The following is a 23,829-nucleotide window of genomic DNA, read 5'->3' as shown; positions in this document are numbered from 1 at the left end:
TCAATTCTATGAAACATACTTAGTGATTAGCTTTTCTCAATTCTATGAAACATACTTAGTGATTAGCTTTTCTCAATTCTATGAAACATACTTAGTGATTAGCTTTTCTCAATTCTATGAAACATACTTAGTGATTATCTTCTCAATTCTATGAAACATACTTAGTGATTAGCTTCTCAATTCTATGAAACATACTTAGTGATTAGCTTCTCAATTCTATGAAACATACTTAGTGATTAGCTTTTCTCAATTCTATGAAACATACTTAGTGATTAACTTCTCAATTCTATGAAACATACTTAGTGATTAGCTTCTCAAGCTTTCGATCGGCATATCTAATGTTTGAACCACAGTTTAACACTGAACATGTTTCATCCTCTTAACTGTAAAGGCGGTATTAGAAGTGTGACAGTCAACTTCTCTATTAATCTAGTCTCCCTGTTCATTAGTTGTTTTTGGTTTTAAAATTACTGATAGTAATGATTGAAGTTGGGATCTATGAACTGAACTGTGTTTTCCAACATGAAAAAAGGGAGAGTAGCAACAAATCTCAACCAGGTGAGACACATGCTGTTAGGTCTAGCAACAAATCTCAACCAGATGAGACACATGCTGTTAGGCCTAGCAACAAATCTCAATCAGATGAGACACATGCTGTTAGGCCTAGCAACAAATCTCAACCAGATGAGATACATGCTGTTAGGCCTAGCAACAAATCTCAACCAGATGAGACACATGCTGTTAGGCCTAGCAACAAATCTCAACCAGATGAGATACATGCTGTTAGGCCTAGCAACAAATCTCAACCAGATGACACACATGCTGTTAGGCCTAGCATGGCCACGTGGTTACGGCGCTTGACCAGTAATCTGAAGGTCTTGGGTTTCAAACTACGTCGCACAAAACATACTCGCCCTTTCAGCCGTGGGTGCATAATAAAGTAACAGTCAATTCGTTGGTAAAAGAGTAGTCCAAGAGGTGGCGGTGGGTGGTGATGACTAGCTAGCTGCCTTCCCTCTAGCCTTACAGATCTAAATTAGGGACGAGCTTACTTCAAAATGAAGTCCCTTTACACAGTGTTTACAAGGAACGAGCTTACTTCAAAATGGAGTCCCTTTACACCGTGTTTACAAGGAACGAGCTTACTTCAAAATGACGTCCCTTTACACAGTGTTTACAAGGAACGAGCTTACTTCAAAATGACGTCTCTTTACACAGTGTTTACAAGGAACGAGCTTACTTCAAAATGAAGTCCTTTTACACCGTGTTTACAAGGAACGAGCTTACTTTAAAATGACGTCCCTTTACACCGTGTTTACAAGGAACAAGCTTACTTCAAAATGACGTCCCTTCACACAGTGTTTACAAGGAACGAGCTTACTTCAAAATGACGTCCCTTTACACAGTGTTTACAAGGAACGAGCTTACTTCAAAATGAAGTCCTTTTACACAGTGTTTACAAGGAACGAGCTTACTTCAAAATGACGTCCCTTTACACAGTGTTTACAAGGAACGAGCTTACTTCAACATGACGTCCCATTACACAGTGTTTACAAGGAACGAGCTGACTTCAAAATGACGTCCCTTTTCACACTGTGTTTACGCCTGGGGTGTAGAAGCTAATATAGATTTTATAGTTTCTATCACTATGAACTGTAAGTAAAGAACATTACGAGACCTCATATTCACATGTGTTAAACATTCGGGTCATCTTGAAGCACGAGACAATGAATATTTTGAGACATTAAGAATCATTAACGTACACTTTTCCGGTCACTGCTTTTATTTCTAATGTGTTAAACCAAAACGTTAACATACCCACAAGTTTCATCAACACGGTATAATAGAAACAAAGACTTAATAATTAGATTTCAGTTCGTGAAATACATTAACGTTATGACGTAATGGTTCTGTAACATTGTTTGTTTTTCCACACAGCTACTAGCTGGAATATTCTTAATAACAGAAATAATTCCTGGAAGTGATGAAGATATGATGATGAACATGATGAGTATGTCTACTCTTCTTCTTCGTCTTCCACTTTTTCTTCCTTCTTCTTCCCCAATGCCCATTGTGGTCTCTCAGACTGTTTTAAGTAAAGAGAAGAGTGTTAGAAATGACATATTTTCAACAATGGTTTTGACATCTAAAATGACATTTTATTAACATTGAAGTTATATATGTACAGTTTTCTTTGTTAAAAATATCGAATTAACACTGATTAATATCCTGACTAATTTTAACACCAACGTCACTTTAACGGCTTTGAGGAATAAAAACAAGAGTTAAAATAACTACAGAAGTAAACCAATTAACACCAGCTTATTCGCTTTGGTGTTAGTGTTAATTAAAAACGTTAAATACATTTATCTCCTTTTGGAGTAACAAATATTAACCTATAACTTGACAGAGGAAATAGTTTTACAATAAACACTGACAAAACATAGAACAACAATAGAGTCGTTCTGTCACAAGAAACATATATGACATTTCTATAAGAAGTTAAAAGCAATGGACATCGTTTTTTGTATGGGAAAATTAAACAACAATTGAGAACTTAAAGTTTTCTTTCTACCAAAACATTACCTGTATATATATATATGTTTTAGTTATCGCATACCTCTCTGCTTAAGGCAACACCCTTCCGTTTCCCGCCAAAAAGCGATGAAAGGAAACACGATTAGAAGCAACCCTCAGCTACCCGGAGAAAAATAACTGGGAACCTTGTATTGAAAGTAATGACCTATACCACTTAGAGTTAGGACACTTTTTAATCATGATTTCTTTTTGGTTACTTTATAGTTTATTTGTATGTATTTTCTGGAAGATAAGCAACCCAATAACTACTTTTTAAATCCCCTAACTATGAATTATCAGTTGACATTAAGGTTATTCACAATTATGAACTATTGTGTCAACAATTTTAATTCGTATGATAAATATTGTTTAGATTGAATAATTACTTAAGTAAAGTCGATTCTACAGGCTTAGTTGTTATACTGTTTAATTATGAAATTATATATTAATTCAGTGTTAACGGTGTGTAGCCCAAACATTTTGACAGTTTAACACAATGTTAAAGTTACGTTTTATAACCTTTCTCCCAATTACAGTTTTTCCAATTTTTATTATAATTTCAAATTACCCTTTCCTAAGATATTTCTATCAGAATAGAAGGATTTCCAATTACACTAAGTACTTTTATTTAAGTTAACATACCCAAAAGTGTTGTCTGAAGATTTAATTATTCAAAGGTTATGAACTTCCTTCCTAACTTCGTACATAAATTAACGGAAAATTAATTTTGAAATAACTTATCTCATTAAAAATAATAAAACCTATTTACTCAGGGTTTCTCAACGTAAAATAAAATAATTCAAAATGTATGATACCGTTAAAAAGATGTTTTAAGGTAAACAATATTGATCGATATGATGTTATGAAAGCGAACAGTAGTTTTGGATTAAGTTTAAACTAAACGTTAGCTGTTTGTATTCGGGTCACAAAAAGTGGTCTTCTCTTTGGAAAATTATTTAATTATTTATTTTACATCAAATAATGGAATTAATAATGGTGCCTGTGATAACATCGTTGTGTATTTCTATCGAATTTGTTGACGTTTTGAATACTCTGTTTTAGTGTGTCAGGATTTTTCTAAAAAAATCTGTAATTTTTGGATAGTCCCCTTGTTCTTTTTATCGAAAATCTTTGAGATCGAAAAGTTTTAGAAATTCGATAATGTGTAATAAAAACATTATTTACTCAACAAACATGCACTGATTAACATTTAACATTTGATTGTTTTAAAAAACAAAGCTGTAATGTTTTGTTATCGTTTATTTAATGCAAAACTCTTAATTTTTAAATCCAGATTTTAAAACTAGTCTGTTGGTATTTTTCTACTTTGTTTCGTTCATTTCATGATAAGACCTCGTTGTTTATGATGAATAATTAGAGGCTAATTATACGATGTTTACATAGGAAAAAACAAAACGTACATAACTAAATCAAAACTATGTCCACACGCTAATGGTTAGTTTTAAACGGAAAAGTTGGGAAATTGTTATTCTAAAATAATAATTTTATAATTTTTACTTTTAATCCATAATTTTAACCAACTTTTCGCCAAAGATTTCGAAGTATATAGATACCTACTTATATTTATGATGTGTTGTAGATTCCGTTTAAGAGAACCTTAAAATCGCAAACTTTATTTGTTGTGTATAGAACCTACTAAGCCTAACTTTTACCAATATTAAGCTTTATTAATTTTGAATATTTGAAAGTCAAGATAGGGATCAGAACACGGACAGATATACTCAAATTAACTAGATAAAGCCTTCTACGCTACATAACAACATGTAGTTTAATTGTGATTTTTTTACATTTTCAAAATTTATTAGATTTCAGTTTCAGTATATTATTTTAATCGATTTTTACATCACAACAGATTCAGTTGACCTTGTTTAGCGAACAGTGAACAAAAAGGGGGTTAAGAGAAAACAACAACAATATAACAACGATGGGGTGGCGAGGGTTACTTGTTCGCCCATTCCGGCGCTTCTTTTCTCTTCTGTGGACAAAGAACACACATAGAAAAAAGAGTGAAGAAAACACAGTTAGGACAAAACATAAACACATTACTTTGAATCTCATAACATATAATAAAAATAATAAAAAAAAGCTAAACATATTTAACAGATCTCGCTAACATAAATCTAGACGATTATGAATTGACCACAGCAAACAATGGTGTGTGGTTTCCTCACGCTTCTGTAAAACATATAAAACAAGTCCAGACAGGAAGAAGAAGTGGATTATAAACCTTCCCGCCTGTTTTAAGTACAAATAAAAAATACAAGATATATACTGTTTTAGAAACATCTCAAATTCAAATAATAAAGTATTATTACATTTACTTACTGTCGTAAGCTAGTTTTGAAGGATATAAACAAGAGTGTGGTAAAATTGTTAAATTTACCTCTGACAGTAAACATAAATTTACATTTCTTTCATCAGGTAGAATTTAAGTTTAAGTTTGTTCAATTTCTGTGAAACATATGATGAAAGTAAATAATGTAGTACAACAAATGTTTATACCATCTTAACGTACTGTTAACCCTAACGTGTAGGGTTCATTAATAGTAGTGTATCAATTTACACCACTGCTGTCAGCCAGTTAGATGTGTCACCTATCGTTCCAAATAAAGCGTACGGTGACAATAATGTGTGTTTTTACACTGCTGTTATCAGTCAGTTGAAATGTATGTTAAAGTAATGCGAAACACATATCACAAACACTGGCGCAAAATGAAGTAACACATTAAATATAGCGTACTTAACAACACAATATACAAAGAGAAAGACTTCATGACTAATAATGAACAAATAGCACAGGAAACAGAAATTAAAATTAACAATTCTGAAACGGAAGAAAAAATAATGAAACATTTTATGTCATTTTCTAAACAAAAATTACACACTACTTACATAAACAGGTGCAAATGTATATATGTATACAAACACATATATTTTTCATAAGTCTGCATAACTTAATTCAATCTTCGTTTACAAGTAATAAAGAGAAGTTCGTCTAGAAACTATCTATACTGCCCGTAAAATAAAAAAAAACATGGGTCATGAGACTCTGTCTGATTCTGTGGGTTTTTAACTTTTTTAAATTTAAAATCTGCTGAATTATCTTCGTTAAATAAAACATTTTAAGCTAACGACGAACACAAGTAAATCCCAGTTGAAACCCTTTCTGTAAAAAACACATAAATGTGATTGTCAGTCGTTTCCATTACGTATTCATCTCTCTACCGTCATTATCAAACACTAACGTAAAATACTGAACGTCACACGAAATCCAGAGCACTCGAATGCGTAATTTTTTAGGGTTAGCTTATCTGACTTTCTTAGTAGTATCGATTTTGTACATCTAGTTGGTTTTGGAGCGAAGTGACTATGGATAACATTTCTTTAAAATCTTAGAATTAGCTAAATATTATGACAGTAATCTATCCAATTTCTTATAAACATTACTTTATAAGCCAGTCTCCCATTAGAGCTCCTAAAGAATTAATAATTTAAATGCCGTAGTTAGCAATGAAACTAGTAACAGTGGTGTGAATAGCATAAATCAAAAGTTTACTTTTTAATTTTTAAATATTAGTAATAGTGTAAGAGGAGCCTACTTCTTTCTCCTCTCCAAGCTTGAACTTGTCTTTACTAACGTTCTTCAGGTTGGCTCGATAATCCATCTCAGTATTCTTAGCAATAGCCTTAAGTTTCTCGAATCTTGGGATAAACAAGTTATTAGCTTCACAGTAATACACAGGAAAAACAAAAAGTAGTGACCTTAGAGTATGCTAAAATATAAAAGACACGTACAAAGTTGAATACTTGCTGAAATTTTTAATAATTTATATAAACATTTCCACTTTGTTTTGTCCTGTGGCTCGACTTTATTTAGTTGCAAAAAAACATGTTTGTTATTATACAGACGAGGTTACTTGTTTGATCTGATAAATTACTTTTTATTCTAAATGTCTAGATATATTAAATTATAAAAATATATTTGATTTTCTAGCTTGTGTTTCTGTATCCAAAACGTCTAAAGGTTTTTGTTCCAGGCCTAACATCTTCAGTACTGACTTGTTCTGGTTTCTAGTCATTAACGAATATTACTTACAGTTTGATAAGCAATAAACATTCAAACAGTTTTGTCAATGTTTAGATATCATTTCATTATTGTAAACGCTTTAAATTCAAAGTCGTTTTGTTACCATAGTAACAGGTAATGTGAAAACAGAATAATGGATAGTCGTTTTGTTACCATAGTAACAGGTAATGTGAAAACAGAATAATGGATAGTCGTTTTGTTACCATAGTAACAGGTAACGCGAAAACAGAATAATGGATCATTTAAGAAAAAGTTTACAATACAATGGTACGTGATCACGTGCAGCTTGCGAAATAACCAATAGCATAGAAACTTATTATACTTTTATAGTCAAGACGTAGTAGCTAATATGTGTTATAAATAATAAATAATAATATGTGTTATAAATAATACACTCCTCGTGCTATTTTCTTTTAATAATTTATTATACAGCTAATAAAAATTTTCAACTACTGCTTAATAAGAGTTGGTTACTTACTTTCCTTCATATTTTGACACTTTCTTCAAAGTAGGCTTGACGCTATATAAAGAACATACGTATAATTACCACCAGACATTTAACTACTTTTGTTTGTTTGTTATTAAGAACAAAACTACCAATAGACTGTCTTTTCCGTCCACACTGCTGACATCGTAACCTGATTTTCAGCGTTACAAACTCTCAGATCACTACTGATCTGAACTTTTTATAAAGTAATGTAAGCGTTGATGTAATGGCATTCTGGTTTTATTATAAAAGTAATAATATTTGTTTAATAAATCATCTTAAAGAACTGTCATTAATGAATTAATGATTGATGGATATCATAATGTTCAAGTGCTGTAGAAATATAAAAGCATGAAGCTATATGACTATTTTTAATATGATAATATTTTGACAAACTTACAATTTTCCTCGCAGGTCGTTCACCTGGATAGTTAGCTCGTTGATCTGAGAAAGAAATGTTTGGTAAATGTAATGCAGTATCAATCCAAGATTATATGATATCTTTAGTAAGTGTGGTGTTATTCCAATTAAAGAATAGAATGTATCACTCTGTTACTACTCAAGCACTATAGTTGTATTAAGATAAGTTGGATCGTATTTTTACGATTTAAGGTGGTACATTAATTTAGAGAATTTATTTATCATATTTTAGGTGTACCTAAATTGAAAAAAACAACACTAAGTTATCTAAATAAACAGAAAAAATGTACTTTAACATGTTTCTTTCGTACTTTAACATGTTTCTTTCATATTTGTCTTTGGAAACATAGAAAATTAGTTTATTCTGAACATTAAAATCTAGCAAACAAACTTTTAATGCCTTTAAAATGACTGATGGAATCAAGATGTCACAAGTGATTTGTCTTTAAAAAGTTCATTATAACTGAGCAAGTCTCCTGTTTATACTTGTTTGTTGTAAAATGTTGATCCAAAATGAGAAACCACTTTAATTACTTCTTGTCTTACGATAGCTATCAGGGTCAAGTAAACAAAAGAAGGAACAGAATAACACAATATCTCCATTAGAAAGAAGCAGATCGAATAAAAATACATACGTATGACTCTAGTGAAGTGTGCTAAACTTTTAATAAAATACATACGTAAGCCTACTGGAGTGTGCTAAACTTTTAATAAATTACATACGTATAACTCTACTTTTAAACTTTTACCAAAATAATACTATGACTCCACTGGAGTGTGTTAAACTCTAAATAATACGTATGACTCCACTGGAGTGTGTTAAATCTTTACCAAAATAATACTATGACTCCACTGGAGTGTGTTAAACTTTTACCAAAATAATACGTATGACTCCACTGGAGTGTGTTAAATCTTTACTAAAATACATACGTATGACTCTACTGGAGTGTGTTAAACTTTTACCAAAATAATACGTATGACTCTACTGGAGTGTGCTAAATTTTTACCAAAATGCATACATATGACTCTAATGGAGTGTGTTAAACGTTTACTTTGTCTGTTCAAACAAGGACAACTGACCTCAAAGTCTTTTTGTCTCACGCTGTACTCCAAGTCGTACTTGCCATTTTCCAGTTGTTTAAGACGTTCGTAATACTCTTTGCAGATTGCCTGAAGTGTGGCTGAAAGGGTTAGGCAGTGAAACATTATAATCCCCAACCCACACCATTAGTAGCAATGAAACGCAAACATAAAATAATAATAAAAATAAAATGTATAAAAAGCACGGCTGTTCAGCAGCAGTAGAAGAAAACTGAAAATAAGGAAAATATTTCGAGAAAAAAATTATAAACAAGAGAGAGACCGAATATCATGCTGATAAACATTATAACACACCAACAGCTGAAGACCAACCAATGTGTCACTAAACGTGTTGAATTGCAGGCCTCACGTAGCGTTCCAAGCACCTTCACGTGCACTGTTAGGTACCCTTGACTATACAGAAAATAAGTAACTTACACAAGAATAGAAACACACAAAGAGTTATAATATCAGTTTGGCCAGAATGTAACACTTTATTTTTTAGTTCAAGCACACATACACATCCACCATATTACACGTGCTCTCCCCCCCATATCCCTCCAAGAGGTTTACCTGATTTCGTATTGGCCAGTTCAGTTGAAAATAGTTTTTCGTGCGATTAGGATAAATTTAAGGTTTCGATTACTCTTACACTACTTAATTACGTCTCTTACACTACTTAATTACGTTTTGTTTGTGGCTTAAATTAGAAAACAATATTCGGGTTTATTTTTGTGTTGTTGTCCTACCATCACTATTGAAAGTAAAGTGTTTATCGAACTAGGCTTAATTTTATGTTGTTGATTTTCTTTTTGCCTCATGCCTTAAATTTAATATGATTATTAGCAGAACTAGGCATAAAGTGTACTTTCATGTATCTATTTCAATTCACCATCAAAAACATGTTTTCATGTAATTGCTTCGTATTACTATCGAATATCAATATTCGTGGAGCTAGGGTTTGGGTTTCTTTTATGTACCCGTCTACAAGTTACAAACCACATCGAGTTTAATATGTTCAAATCTAGGATGTTTTTCATGTACACGATATTCACTAACGTTCAGAGCACCATCAAACAAATTTTTACTGTTGTCTAACGAAGTGATTTATAATATTATGTAGAAATCAGGTCAACCTTTCGAAAATAAACAAAAATGCACAGGTAAATAACATAAATCAATGATAAGCGGTAACATAAATAAAACAAGCACCGTGTTTGGTCATTAAGCGAGCCAACAGAAAATAAATCGTGTTTGAAACCAATATAAGTTTGGTTTCATATGAAAAAAATAAGCTCACGTGCGCACGCTTTTCAGCATAGTGGTCAGTAAGTAACATTCATATATCAGCACCATTGAACGACCACATAGTTCTAGAGCCATAGCTGTATCATTAGTCCTACCAGAAAGTCCTTTTGGCGCACTTCATACTCCAAGTCGTACTTTGCATCTTCCAGCAGAGAAATTCTCTTTTGATATTCTTTCAGGACTGCTTGTAAAGTAGCTGTGAAAGGAACAACACGCCTAATGTCTGCTATATTGTACGATCTCTTCAGTGTAAAAGTACAAAGTTTTTGCTGTGTTTCGCCAGACCATAATAATTATTTTACTGCGAGTTTTCGATTCTTTAACCACCTAAATATTTTCTAACAATAACAGTATTGTTAAACACTGTTTTTTTTAATTATTTTATGTTCTGGCTAATTTTATATATATTTTATATCATAAATACTGTTTATAGTCTTTAAGTGAAACTTGTTGTATATATTTATTCGAAAACTCGTAATATAATATATGCTGCTCCGAGGAAAAGCTCCATAATATACGATTTGAATAAAACCACACTAGCTATAAAATAATTGTGAAACCTGTGTAACAGACATTTTTACCATACAACTGATATTATTTTACGAGTAAAACTTCCTGTTATTTTGTATATTTTTAATGAACAACAAACTCTGTAAATATATTTGCTAATCTCATCTTTTCATCCAAGTTTACACGACCTCAATAGTAATTTAAAAATAAATAACTGGAATCGTTACGTTTTATAGGAAGTTTAAACAAATAAGGTTCGACTTGATTAGAGACTTCTGTGAACTTCATCTGTCTGCTTTAGAATTTTCTGATGGACGCTTTGATTTGTTTGTTTGAAGTTTAGCAAAAACCTCCACAATGTTCTATCTGTGCTCTCTCCTCCACGGGTATCAAAACCCAGTTTTTAGCTTTATAATTCCCTAAAGAAACCGCACGACGTTTCGACATGCTAAAGCAGATAATGTATTTAAACATTATTCGAGTGAGTTTTTAAAGTAAATGAAGTCCAAAGAAGTTTACAATCAAGAACATTGCGTTCGTGCAGAAAAATCACAAACATTAGTCTTAGTAAATACTTATTACAATCTACTTTTATAAAATACTTATTTAGATTTAGTCTTTATAAATACTAGATGAAAGTTTGTTTTTGTAAATTAATTATTTAAATTTAATTTTATACGATAGTTATTTAAATGTAGTCTTTATGAAATACCTTTTACATTTAATTATTTTGAAATACTTATAAAAATTGCATTATATATATTCTGGTACCTTCGATGTTCCTTCTAGATACTTGTATAAATTCAGTCTATATAAAACGATGTATATTCTGGTACCTTCGATGTTCCTTCTAGATACTTGTTTAAATTCAGTCTATTTAAAACGATGTATATTCTGGTACCTTCGATGTTCCTTCTAGATACTTGTTTAAATTCAGTATATATAAAACGATGTATATTCTGGTACCTTCGATGTTCCTTCTAGATACTTGTTTAAATTCAGTCTATATAAAACGATGTATATTCTGGTACCTTCGATGTTCCTTCTGGACAGTTGTTTAAATTCAGTCTATATAAAACGATGTATATTCTGGTACCTTCGATGTTCCTTCTAGATACTTGTTTAAATTCAGTCTATATAAAACGATGTATATTCTGATACCTACGATGTTCCTTCTAGATAATCGTTTAAATTCAGTCTATATAAAACAATGTATATTCTGGTACCTTCGATGTTCCTTCTAGACACTTGTTTAAATTCAGTCTATATAAAACGATGTATATTCTGGTACCTTCCATGTTCCTTCTAGATACTTGTTTAAATTCAGTCTATATAAAACGATGTATATTCTGGTACCTTCGATGTTCCTTCTAGATACTTGTTTAAATTCAGTCTATATAAAACAATGTATATTCTGCTACCTTCGATGTTCCTTCCAGATACTCGTTTAAATTCAATCTATATAAAACGATGTATATTCTGGTACCTTCGATGTTCCTTCTAGATACTTGTTTAAATTCAGTCTATATAAAACGATGTATATTCTGGTACCTTCGATGTTCCTTCTAGATACTTGTTTAAATTCAGTCTATATAGAACGATGTATATTCTGGTACCTTCGATGTTCCTTCTAGACACTTGTTTAAATTCAGTCTATATAAAACGATGTATATTCTGGTACCTTCTATGTTCCTTCTAGACACTCGTTTAAATTCAGTCTATATAAAACGATGTATATTCTGGTACCTTCGATGTTCCTTCTAGACACTTGTTTAAATTCAGTCTGTTACACAACACTCAAGTTCTGAGCTTATGGTTTCAGTTACACAACACTCAAGTTCTGATCTTGCTGAATTCATTAATTAGTATTACTCTAGGAAGCTAAGCCTAGATTTTCTAACATTCAACATATGAATCCTTATCTCTAAAGTTGAGCAGATGTACAAATTTTCAGTTTTTAATAAAAATCTCAAATACAAGAGCAACAAGTTTTTACTGGAAAAAAATTCTGGTTTTAGTGACTGCAGTTTGGACCTACAGATTATCGTCAGGTAAGATTTGTACGTTAAACAAGTAGTTTAGTAAAACGAATTGGATAAGGTATCAATATCAACTGTACACCCTTTATACTTATTTAACTTTAGCTGTGATATAGTTATCAATGTAATAAGGTATCAATATCAACTGTACACCCTTTATACTTATTTAACTTTAGCTGTGATATAGTTATCAATGTAATAAGGTATCAATATCAACTGTACACCCTGGATACTTACTTAACTTTAGCTGTGATATATTTATCAATGTAATAAGGTATCAATATCAACTGTACACCCTGGATACTTACTTAACTTTAGCTGTGATATATTTATCAATGTAATAAGGTATCAATATCAACTGTACACCCTGGATACTTACGTAACTTTAGCTATGATATATTTATCAATGTAATAAGGCATTACTATCAACTGTACACCCTTATATTTATCAATGTATACTTACTTAACTTTAGCTGTGATATATTTATCAATGTTGTAATAAGGCATTACTGTGATATATTTATCAATGTAATAAGGTATTAATATCAACTGTACACCCTTTATACTTACTTAACTTTAGCTGTGATATATTTATCAATGTAATAAGGTATCAATATCAACTGTATACCCTGGATACTTACGTAACTTTAGCTGTGATATATTTATCAATGTAATAAGGCATTACTATCAATTGTATACCTTGGGTACTTACTTAACTTTAGCTGTGATATATTTATCAATGTAACAAGGTATTAATATCAACTGTACACCCTTTATACTTACTTAACTTTAGCTGTGATATATTTTTCAATGTAATAAGGTATCAATATCAACTGTATACCCTGGGTACTTACTTAACTTTAGGTGTGATATATTTATCAATGTAATAAGGTATCAATATCAACTGTATACCCTGGATACTTACTTAACTTTAGCTATGATATATTTATCAATGTAATAAGGTATCAATATCAACTGTACACCCTTTATACTTACTTAACTTTTTATACTTACTTAACTTTAGCTGATATATTTTTCAATGTAATAAGGTATCAATATCAACTGTATACCCTGGGTACTTACTTAACTTTAGCTGTGATATATTTATCAATGTAATAAGGTATATCAATATCAACTGTATATATTTATCAATGTAATAAGGTATTAATATCAACTGTACCTTAACTTTAGCTGTGATATATTTATCAATGTAATAAGGTATTAATATCAACTGTACACCCTGGATACTTACTTAACTTTAGCTGTGATATATTTATCAATGTAATAAGGTATTAATATCAACTGTATACCCTGGGTACTTACTTAACTTTAGGTGTGATATCAACTGTACACCTGGATACCCTGGATACTTAACTTTAGCTATGATATATTTATCAATGTAATAAGGTATTACTATCAACTGTACACCCTGGATACTTACTTAACTTTAGATATGATATATATATCAATGTAATAAGGTACTTATATCAACTGTACACCCTAGGTACTTACTTTACTTTAGCTATGATATATTTATCAATGTAATAAGGTATTAATATCAACTGTACACCCTTTATACTTACTTAACTTTAGCTGTGATACATTTATCAATGTAATAAGGTATTAATATTGACTATATACCCTGGATACTTACTTAACTTTAGCTATACGGTTTTAGTTATTTTATATCATGTGATGAGCTGGAACGTTGTAATAGCTAAAACCAGAATTTCCTTGTATAAAAGTTGCTCGTATTGTATTTTAAATTTTTGTTTTGTTTTTGAATTTTGCGCATAGCTTCATGAAGGCTATCTGCACTAGCCATCCCTAATTTAACAGTGTAAGACTAAAGGGTAGGCAGCTAGTCATCACCACCACCCGCCAACATTTGGGCTACTGTTTTACCAACGAATAGTGGGATTGATAATAATATTATAATGCCCCCACGGCTGAAAGGGCGAGCATGTTTCATACGACGGGGATTCGAACTCGCTACCTTCGGATTACGAGTCGAACGCCTTAACCCACCTGGCCATGCAGGCCATTTTTAAATTTAGTGTTTGGAAAGTTCTTTAGAAACGATGGGTGACAAAGCACTACAAGATCAGTTTACCTTCATTGGCTCCATCTAACGACTTAGGCTGACCAGTTCTCTGAATAATAATCTTCTTTCGTTCTTCTGCTTTTCTCTCTTGTTCCTTCTTCAGTTCTTCTGCGGCCTTCTTTCTCAATAGTTGCTATGAAGACAAACATATGTACGAATTTTGAGTCAACTGGTATTGTTCAACTATTGGTATGTTTACCCGACTGTAAAATTACAATGGTAAATCTCTGGTTTATGTGCGACTCAAATAAACTAAGGTACCGCCTCATCTTTTACTTATTCTACAAGTAAGAAACGTTTTCAGTTTTGTTTTTTTCTATTTCGACATTTAACTACAACATCAGAGACACAGTTTTCTAGTGAGTTATCTAATTTCTCATTAGAATCAAGCGGAGCTTTTGTGGTAAGTCTGAGTTGTGGTAGTACCAAAATAAAATAAAACATTCTTATAATGTATTTCAGTTGTGACAGTGTAGCAGTAAAACTCAGATACGGTGTTGTTCTGTTTTGGGCTATGGAGGTGCCCCAAGTAAAACCAAATGGTAGTCGTGTCATACGTTTGGGTTGTGACGTTTTACTTAATGTCATTTGATTCGTTTTCTATAAAGATGTTATTTTGAAGTTAATAACTAAAGTTAAGAAGACAAGAGTTATTACTTTACCCTTTATAAATATGTTATTTTGAAAGTTAATTACTAAAGTGAAGAAATAACTAGAAGACAAGAGTTATTACTTTACCCTTTATAAATATGTTATTTTGAAGTGAATAACTAAAGTTAAGAAGACAAGAGTTATTACTTTACCTTTATAAAGATGTTATTTTAAAGTTAATAACTAAAGTTAAGAAATAACTAGAAGACAAGAGTTATTACTTTACCCTTAGTTTCTTCTTACGTTCCGGGGTCATGAACCCTTTCTTTCCTTTTTTGGCTTTGGCCGCTTCCTCCAGGCGCTTCCGCACTTCCGCTTTCTTCTTTTCTTTATCTTCCCTCTTTCTCTTCTCTTCCTGTAATCAGATTGCGATAACGTTTATTAATCTACACTTGTCGTGTACAGTTTAGGAAACTCACCAAAACGGTAACAAATACAAAGGATTCAAGATTACAATGCGTAAAAATTACTACACACCACAAATATATGTTTATAATGGATTAGCATCTCTAATGCGGCCACGTGACTACAGAAAGGCATATGATTAGTCAGAATTAAAAGTTAGGTACAATGTTTTAGTCAATGAAGATGACACTGCTGTTATTCGTATTCTGTGACGATTACACGGAACAGTTTCAGTGATCACTTTGAAAGAATGACAAGTCACTTTCAAATATGTTAGGTATCAACACACAAGGAAGAGTTATGTGACTAATTGAAACTCCAAATGACTTCAAAATATAAAACATGGGAAGGTTTTAATATAAAATAGTAAAAAAAACAGAATAATATTTACGATACCTATTTTGAAGCTATTGTTCACCTTTTTTAATGCTTTAACTTTTAGTTATTTCTAGAAAACTCTCGAAAACTTTAGTAAAGCATTTAGAGTAAAAATACCTTTTATCAGGAGCTTCAAGAGGCATCATAACACGTTGGTTTACCTGACACTTATTCAAGTTTCCAGAAGAATCGCCAGTTTAACTTACCCAATCCAGACTTCATTCTGTGGAGCTAGAAGAAATAAGAGGGTAGATATAATTTTAGTCACAAACGCCATTTTAATGAAAAATTATTTAGATTGCTTTAGTTAAATTTAAATCATCATTATTGTACAGCTGCTATGTACTTTTAACCACAGTTTCAATAGAGATATAATAGTCGGGATGAATAACAAACTTCATAATGATAGCCTCTTCAATCTACGCCTTATAATCGAGTCATTAATTCATGCCAAATTTCCAAATTACATCATCATATACGTCTGTAACTTGTAGGCTACATTCTACAAATCTCATTCAATCTCTACCACTTTTCTAACCAGTACAGTATAGTCTTTAACATTTGTCTAACCTATGCGCTTCAGTGTTTTTTGTTTTGCTTAGTTTATTTTTAATGAAGATATTTTTGCTATGATTACCACGGATATAAAAATCCAGGTTTTAAGGTAATAAGTCTCCAGACGTATTCCTAAGCCATTATAGTCTCTAACACATATGTAACGCATAAACTAACTCTTTAACACTCCTACGAAAAGTGGGGCCTAATAGGCCCTAGAGCAACTTGAAAGATTATTAATATTAGGCTAATAATTTTGTATTTAAATGAAATTGCCATTTAAATCCATTAATGAATGGATTAATGAGATTCCCACTGTCCCTATCTACTATCTAGCGAAACCACAGCCAGGGGAATAGGCTTGGAGAAATCAGGACTAGAAACGTCTTTTCGTAGGAGTGTTAAATTTAGTATCTGACTTGTTCACTACAGTCTTTAATACTTGAGTAAATAATGCACTATAGTCTCTAACGCTTATCTCTCCTTTCGTAAAGTCTCTAACATTTAGAAAATCTTTGCATTACAATCTCTAAAATTTATCTACTTTAAACCCTACAATCTCTAATATTTAACTAATTACTACCTTATAGGTGTAACACTAAGATAAGTTGTAGAGACGGTAATGTATGGATTAGCTAACTTGTATCCCACAATTACTGACATGTATTTAAATTGTGCCCTACAGTGTCAAACATATATCTAACCAGTATCTTACATTTCAATCAGTAAATATTACTTGGATTACGGTCAAGAATATTGTTAACAACAAAGGAAAGTTGATGACGAAACAATGGATTCTATTCTTAATACGTAAGAATACACAAATATCATAGTTAATCAGCTATGTTTACTATCGAGTTGACTTTTAGTTTTTAACTACGTTAGCATCTTGTCCTCTTCAGAGATTAATATTAATAATCCACTTTGTAAGCTACAGTATCTGACACCCAGATAGTGTATACGCTGAAGTCTCTAACGTATTTTCAATCCATTAACATTTTCCGATGTTGCTATACATTTCAAGTTCTTTCTTAACACTTATATAATAAACACATCAAAGAGACAATCAAAGCAACACATAAAACTGTTGTCAGTAACAGGTACATATTATTAAACACAGGTACAATTAATAATAATAGGAACAATTGTTAGCAATAGGTACAGTTGTGAATAATAGATGTAGCTGTTAACACTCTGTACACTTGTTAACAACAGCAACAGTATTAACAATAGGTACAGTTGTTAACAACAAAAACAATTGTTAACAACAGGCGCAGTTCTTAACAGTGGATACGTACAGCTGTTAACAACAGGAATATCCCCGTGATAAGAGTAATTACTGACGTAAGTGTGTTTGTTTACGTTCTTCTTTCCCAAGGGTTTCAACACCTTGACATGTTGAATTATTCGAGCTGGTAAATGAATGTCTCTTATAAGCACATCATAATTATAAATGCTTAAATGCACGATTTCTTGTATTTTCTTATAAATGTTACAGTGTCACGATAGAGCCACAAAACGAAATATATGTTATTAAACAACTTTACCAAAGATAATGGGAGGTCAAGAACGCCTTTTAGCCAAAATCTATAACAGCCATATCAAAAAAAGCTTACGTTATTTCAAGTAAACCTAAAGACTCTATTTCACTAACTATCTCCAATATCCTATATTTAAATGTGTTTATTGACTCTATTTCACTAACTATCTCCAATATCCTATATTTAAATGTGTTTATTGACTCTATTTCACTAACTATCTCCAATATCCTATATTTAAATGTGTAGGATAAGTAAATGAGGTGGTGGTCCGAAAATTCATAAAATTTCAGAATTTTCAGAAAACACAGTTCACGTTATACAGGGGCCCAGCATGGCCAAGCGTGCGATTCGTAATCTGAGGTTCGCAGGTTTGCATCCCCTCGCGCTAAACATGCTCGCCCTTTCAGCCGTGGGGGCGTTATAATGTGATGGTCAATCCCACTATTCGTTGGTAAAAGAGTAGTCCAAGATTTGGCGGTGGGTGGTAATGACTAGCTGCCTTCCCTCTAGTCTTACACTGTTAAATTAGGAACGGCTAGCACAGATAGCCCTCGAGTAGCTTTGTGCGAAATTCAAAAACAAACAAACAAACACGTTGTACATCGCTATCCACTGACTGTTTACATTTTCTTGTATATGCATGAAACTAAGTTTAATGAGTTTCACTAGACATACAGATAACTCTCAGTCAGATAACGTCTCAGACATACAGATAACGTCTCAGACATACAGATAACGTCTCAGTCATACAGATAACGTCTCAGACATACAGCGTTACTGATGTTGTCTATAATATTGAAATATCTGTACCTTAACTGTATATATTAATCAACATGTTGATGATAGTGGTGTTGTACCTTAACTGTATATATTAATTAACATGTTGATGATAGTGGTGTTGTACCTTAACTGTATATATTAATTAACATGTTGACGATAGTGGTGTTGTACCTTAACTGTATATATTAATTAACATGTTGACGATAGTGGTGTTGTACCTTAACTGTATATATTAATTAACATGTTGACGATAGTGGTGTTGTACCTTAACTGTATATATTAATTAACATGTTGACGATAGTGGTGTTGTACCTTAACTGTATATATTAATTAACATGTTGACGATAGTGGTGTTGTACCTTAACTGTATATATTAATTAACATGTTGACGATAGTGGTGTTGTACCTTAACTGTATATATTAATTAACATGTTGACGATAGTGGTGTTGTACCTTAACTGTGTATATTAATTAACATGTTGACGATAGTGGTGTTGTACCTTAACTGTATATATTAATTAACATGTTGATGATAGTGGTGTTGTACCTTAACTGTGTATATTAATTAACATGTTGATGATAGTGGTGTTGTACCTTAATTGTATATATTAATTAACATGTTGATGATAGTGGTGTTGTACCTTAACTGTATATATTAATTAACATGTTGATGATAGTGGTGTTGTACCTTAACTGTGTATATTAATTAACATGTTGATGATAGTGGTGTTGTACCTTAACTGTATATATTAATTAACATGTTGATGATAGTGGTGTTGTACCTTAACTGTATATATTAATTAACATGTTGACGATAGTGGTGTTGTACCTTAGCTGTATATATTAATTAACATGTTGACGATACTTGTGTTGTACCTTAACTGTATATATTAATTAACATGTTGACGATAGTGGTGTTGTACCTTAACTGTATATATTAATTAACATGTTGATGATAGTGGTGTTGTACCTTAACTGTATATATTAATTAACATGTTGATGATAGTGGTGTTGTACCTTAACTGTATATATTAATTAACATGTTGAAGATAGTGGTGTTGTACCTTAACTGTATATATTAATTAACATGTTGATGATAGTGGTGTTGTACCTTAGCTGTATATATTAATTAACATGTTGATGATAGAGGTGTTGTACCTTAACTGTATATATTAATTAACATGTTGATGATACTTGTGTTGTACCTTAACTGTATATATTAATTAACATGTTGACGATAGTGGTGTTGTACCTTAACTGTATATATTAATTAACATGTTGACGATAGTGGTGTTGTACCTTAACTGTATATATTAATTAACATGTTGATGATAGAGGTGTTGTACCTTAACTGTATATATTAATTAACATGTTGATGATAGTGGTGTTGTACCTTAACTGTATATATTAATTAACATGTTGATGATAGAGGTGTTGTACCTTAACTGTATATATTAATTAACATGTTGATGATACTTGTGTTGTACCTTAACTGTATATATTAATTAACATGCTGATGATACTTGTGTTGTACCTTAACTGTATATATTAATTAACATGTTGACGATAGTGGTGTTGTACCTTAACTGTATATATTAATTAACATGTTGACGATAGTGGTGTTGTACCTTAACTGTATATATTAATTAACATGTTGACGATAGTGGTGTTGTACCTTAACTGTATATATTAATTAACATGTTGATGATAGTGGTGTTGTACCTTAACTGTATATATTAATTAACATGTTGATGATAGTGGTGTTGTACCTTAACTGTGTATATTAATTAACATGTTGATGATAGTGGTGTTGTACCTTAACTGTATATATTAATTAACATGTTGAAGATAGTGGTGTTGTACCTTAACTGTATATATTAATTAACATGTTGATGATAGTGGTGTTGTACCTTAACTGTATATATTAATTAACATGTTGATGATAGTGGTGTTGTACCTTAACTGTGTATATTAATTAACATGTTGATGATAGTGGTGTTGTACCTTAACTGTATATATTAATTAACATGTTGATGATAGAGGTGTTGTACCTTAACTGTATATATTAATTAACATGTTGATGATACTTGTGTTGTACCTTAACTGTATATATTAATTAACATGTTGACGATAGTGGTGTTGTACCTTAACTGTATATATTAATTAACATGTTGACGATAGTGGTGTTGTACCTTAACTGTATATATTAATTAACATGTTGATGATAGTGGTGTTGTACCTTAACTGTATATATTAATTAACATGTTGATGATAGTGGTGTTGTACCTTAACTGTATATATTAATTAACATGTTGATGATAGTGGTGTTGTACCTTAACTGTATATATTAATTAACATGTTGATGATAGTGGTGTTGTACCTTAATTGTATATATTAATTAACATGTTGATGATACTTGTGTTGTACCTTAACTGTATATATTAATTAACATGTTGATGATACTTGTGTTGTACCTTAACTGTATATATTAATTAACATGTTGACGATACTTGTGTTGTACCTTAACTGTATATATTAATTAACATGTTGACGATAGTGGTGTTGTACCTTAACTGTATATATTAATTAACATGTTGATGATAGTGGTGTTGTACCTTAACTGTATATATTAATTAACATGTTGATGATAGTGGTGTTGTACCTTAACTGTATATATTAATTAACATGTTGATAATAGTGGTGTTGTACCTTAACTGTATATATTAATTAACATGTTGATGATAGTGGTGTTGTACCTTAACTGTATATATTAATTAACATGTTGATGATAGTGGTGTTGTACCTTAGCTGTATATATTAATTAACATGTTGATGATAGAGGTGTTGTACCTTAACTGTATATATTAATTAACATGTTGATGATACTTGTGTTGTACCTTAACTGTATATATTAATTAACATGTTGACGATAGTGGTGTTGTACCTTAACTGTATATATTAATTAACATGTTGACGATAGTGGTGTTGTACCTTAACTGTATATATTAATTAACATGTTGATGATAGAGGTGTTGTACCTTAACTGTATATATTAATTAACATGTTGATGATAGTGGTGTTGTACCTTAACTGTATATATTAATTAACATGTTGATGATAGAGGTGTTGTACCTTAACTGTATATATTAATTAACATGTTGATGATAGAGGTGTTGTACCTTAACTGTATATATTAATTAACATGCTGATGATACTTGTGTTGTACCTTAACTGTATATATTAATTAACATGCTGATGATACTTGTGTTGTACCTTAACTGTATATATTAAGTAACATGTTGATGATAGTGGTGTTGTACCTTAACTGTATATATTAATTAACATGTTGATGATAGTGGTGTTGTACCTTAACTGTATATATTAATTAACATGTTGATGATAGTGGTGTTGTACCTTAACTGTATATATTAATTAACATGTTGATGATAGTGGTGTTGTACCTTAACTGTATATATTAATTAACATGTTGATGATAGTGGTGTTGTACCTTAATTGTATATATTAATTAACATGTTGATGATACTTGTGTTGTACCTTAACTGTATATATTAATTAACATGTTGATGATACTTGTGTTGTACCTTAACTGTATATATTAATTAACATGCTGATGATACTTGTGTTGTACCTTAACTGTATATATTAAGTAACATGTTGATGATAGTGGTGTTGTACCTTAACTGTATATATTAATTAACATGTTGATGATAGTGGTGTTGTACCTTAACTGTATATATTAATTAACATGTTGATGATAGTGGTGTTGTACCTTAACTGTATATATTAATTAACATGTTGATGATAGTGGTGTTGTACCTTAACTGTATATATTAATTAACATGTTGATGATAGTGGTGTTGTACCTTAATTGTATATATTAATTAACATGTTGATGATACTTGTGTTGTACCTTAACTGTATATATTAATTAACATGTTGATGATACTTGTGTTGTACCTTAACTGTATATATTAATTAACATGTTGATGATACTTGTGTTGTACCTTAACTGTATATATTAATTAACATGTTGATGATACTTGTGTTGTACCTTAACTGTATATATTAATTAACATGTTGATGATACTTGTGTTGTACCTTTTTCTGTCAAGTTTGAGGAAGAAAATTTACAGAAGAAAAGTTTTAAAATTTCCAAATTAATTTACTTTATAATAAGATATTATCACATTAATATATCATAACGTGAGATTCCAACAAAGTATTTATAAAACAGCATAAGTTATTCTTAAACCAAGTTGACTAAAAGTATGATTTCACAAGTGTTAGATTAATATCCACACACAAATGCAAATCAAGTGAAAACGAAATACATGTTACTACTAAAACTGTAAATTTATTTTAAGAGGTTAAAATCATTCTAAGTACGTAACATAAAATGTTAACTCAAATCAAAGCAAAAAACAAACTGAACATTTTGCACATAACTTACAAATCAACTGATCACGTTAAATGCATGGAAATATAAAATAAAAAGTAATTAACACAAATAGCCTTTTATTATATTATTTTATTAGAGAAATCAAAGCAAAAAAACACTAATATTTTTGTGTTTGAAACAACAAACAAAACAAGTCAGTCGGCATAAAACAATGGACATAGGATACAATATGTTTGATAGTATACAGTGTTCGAAACACCATTGAAGTATTTTGTTGGGTATATGACAACACACACTCGCGCCTGTATATACTTGTGTGCATTCATATATGTTTGTGGCTGTAAAAGCGAATATTCCATCCGTTAAAATCCAGATTTATTATTTTATTTATGTTCAACAACGAGGACTTACTACTATATTGAGGGAAAACTACAACTGTCCTTTGTTCAGTTAGTTGTCTAACAAT

At 31.1% G+C, this 23,829-nt stretch overlaps 1 protein-coding gene and 2 long non-coding RNA genes across 16 annotated transcripts in view; 1 reads left to right on the top strand and 2 right to left on the bottom strand.

Moving 5' to 3' along the window:
* Positions 1-1,765: 1,765 nt before the first annotated feature.
* Positions 1,766-23,829, bottom strand: part of LOC143235061 (troponin I-like) — a 32,326-nt gene continuing 10,262 nt past the window's right edge. For 2 of the 14 annotated variants that reach the window (XR_013019154.1, XR_013019184.1), the window contains exons 3-10: positions 15,511-15,639; positions 14,643-14,766; positions 10,076-10,176; positions 7,573-7,616; positions 7,164-7,205; positions 6,198-6,300; positions 2,621-4,573; positions 1,766-2,086 (exon numbers count right to left, since the gene is read on the bottom strand). Coding sequence is in view for 8 of the 14 variants with exons in the window: in XM_076473402.1 (XP_076329517.1) it covers positions 2,018-2,086; positions 6,198-6,300; positions 7,164-7,205; positions 7,573-7,616; positions 10,076-10,176; positions 14,643-14,766; positions 15,511-15,540 (513 nt within the window). In the remaining 6 variants the exon portion in view is untranslated. Of the gene's footprint in view, positions 2,087-2,620; positions 4,574-6,197; positions 6,301-7,163; positions 7,206-7,572; positions 7,617-8,672; positions 8,774-10,075; positions 10,177-14,642; positions 14,767-15,510; positions 15,640-16,184; positions 16,299-23,829 lie in introns of all 14 variants that reach the window. The other 12 variants (XR_013019144.1, XR_013019167.1, XM_076472870.1 and 9 more) reach the window with 9 other exon arrangements.
* On the bottom strand, positions 13,120-13,848 carry LOC143235528 (uncharacterized). The gene is made up of 2 exons (XR_013019280.1): positions 13,710-13,848; positions 13,120-13,524 (listed from the first exon to the last, which is right to left on the bottom strand). It is a non-coding gene; the product is annotated as an uncharacterized LOC143235528 (long non-coding RNA).
* Positions 13,539-14,090, top strand: LOC143235484 (uncharacterized). Its single transcript, XR_013019233.1, has 3 exons — positions 13,539-13,649; positions 13,748-13,862; positions 13,910-14,090. It is a non-coding gene; the product is annotated as an uncharacterized LOC143235484 (long non-coding RNA).

Source organism: Tachypleus tridentatus, chromosome 1 (assembly GCF_004210375.1).
Source record: "Tachypleus tridentatus isolate NWPU-2018 chromosome 1, ASM421037v1, whole genome shotgun sequence".
Lineage (NCBI taxonomy): Eukaryota > Metazoa > Arthropoda > Merostomata > Xiphosura > Limulidae > Tachypleus > Tachypleus tridentatus.
The sequence above is the reverse complement of the archived record's forward strand: the minus strand, read 5'-3'. Positions and strand labels throughout refer to the sequence as shown.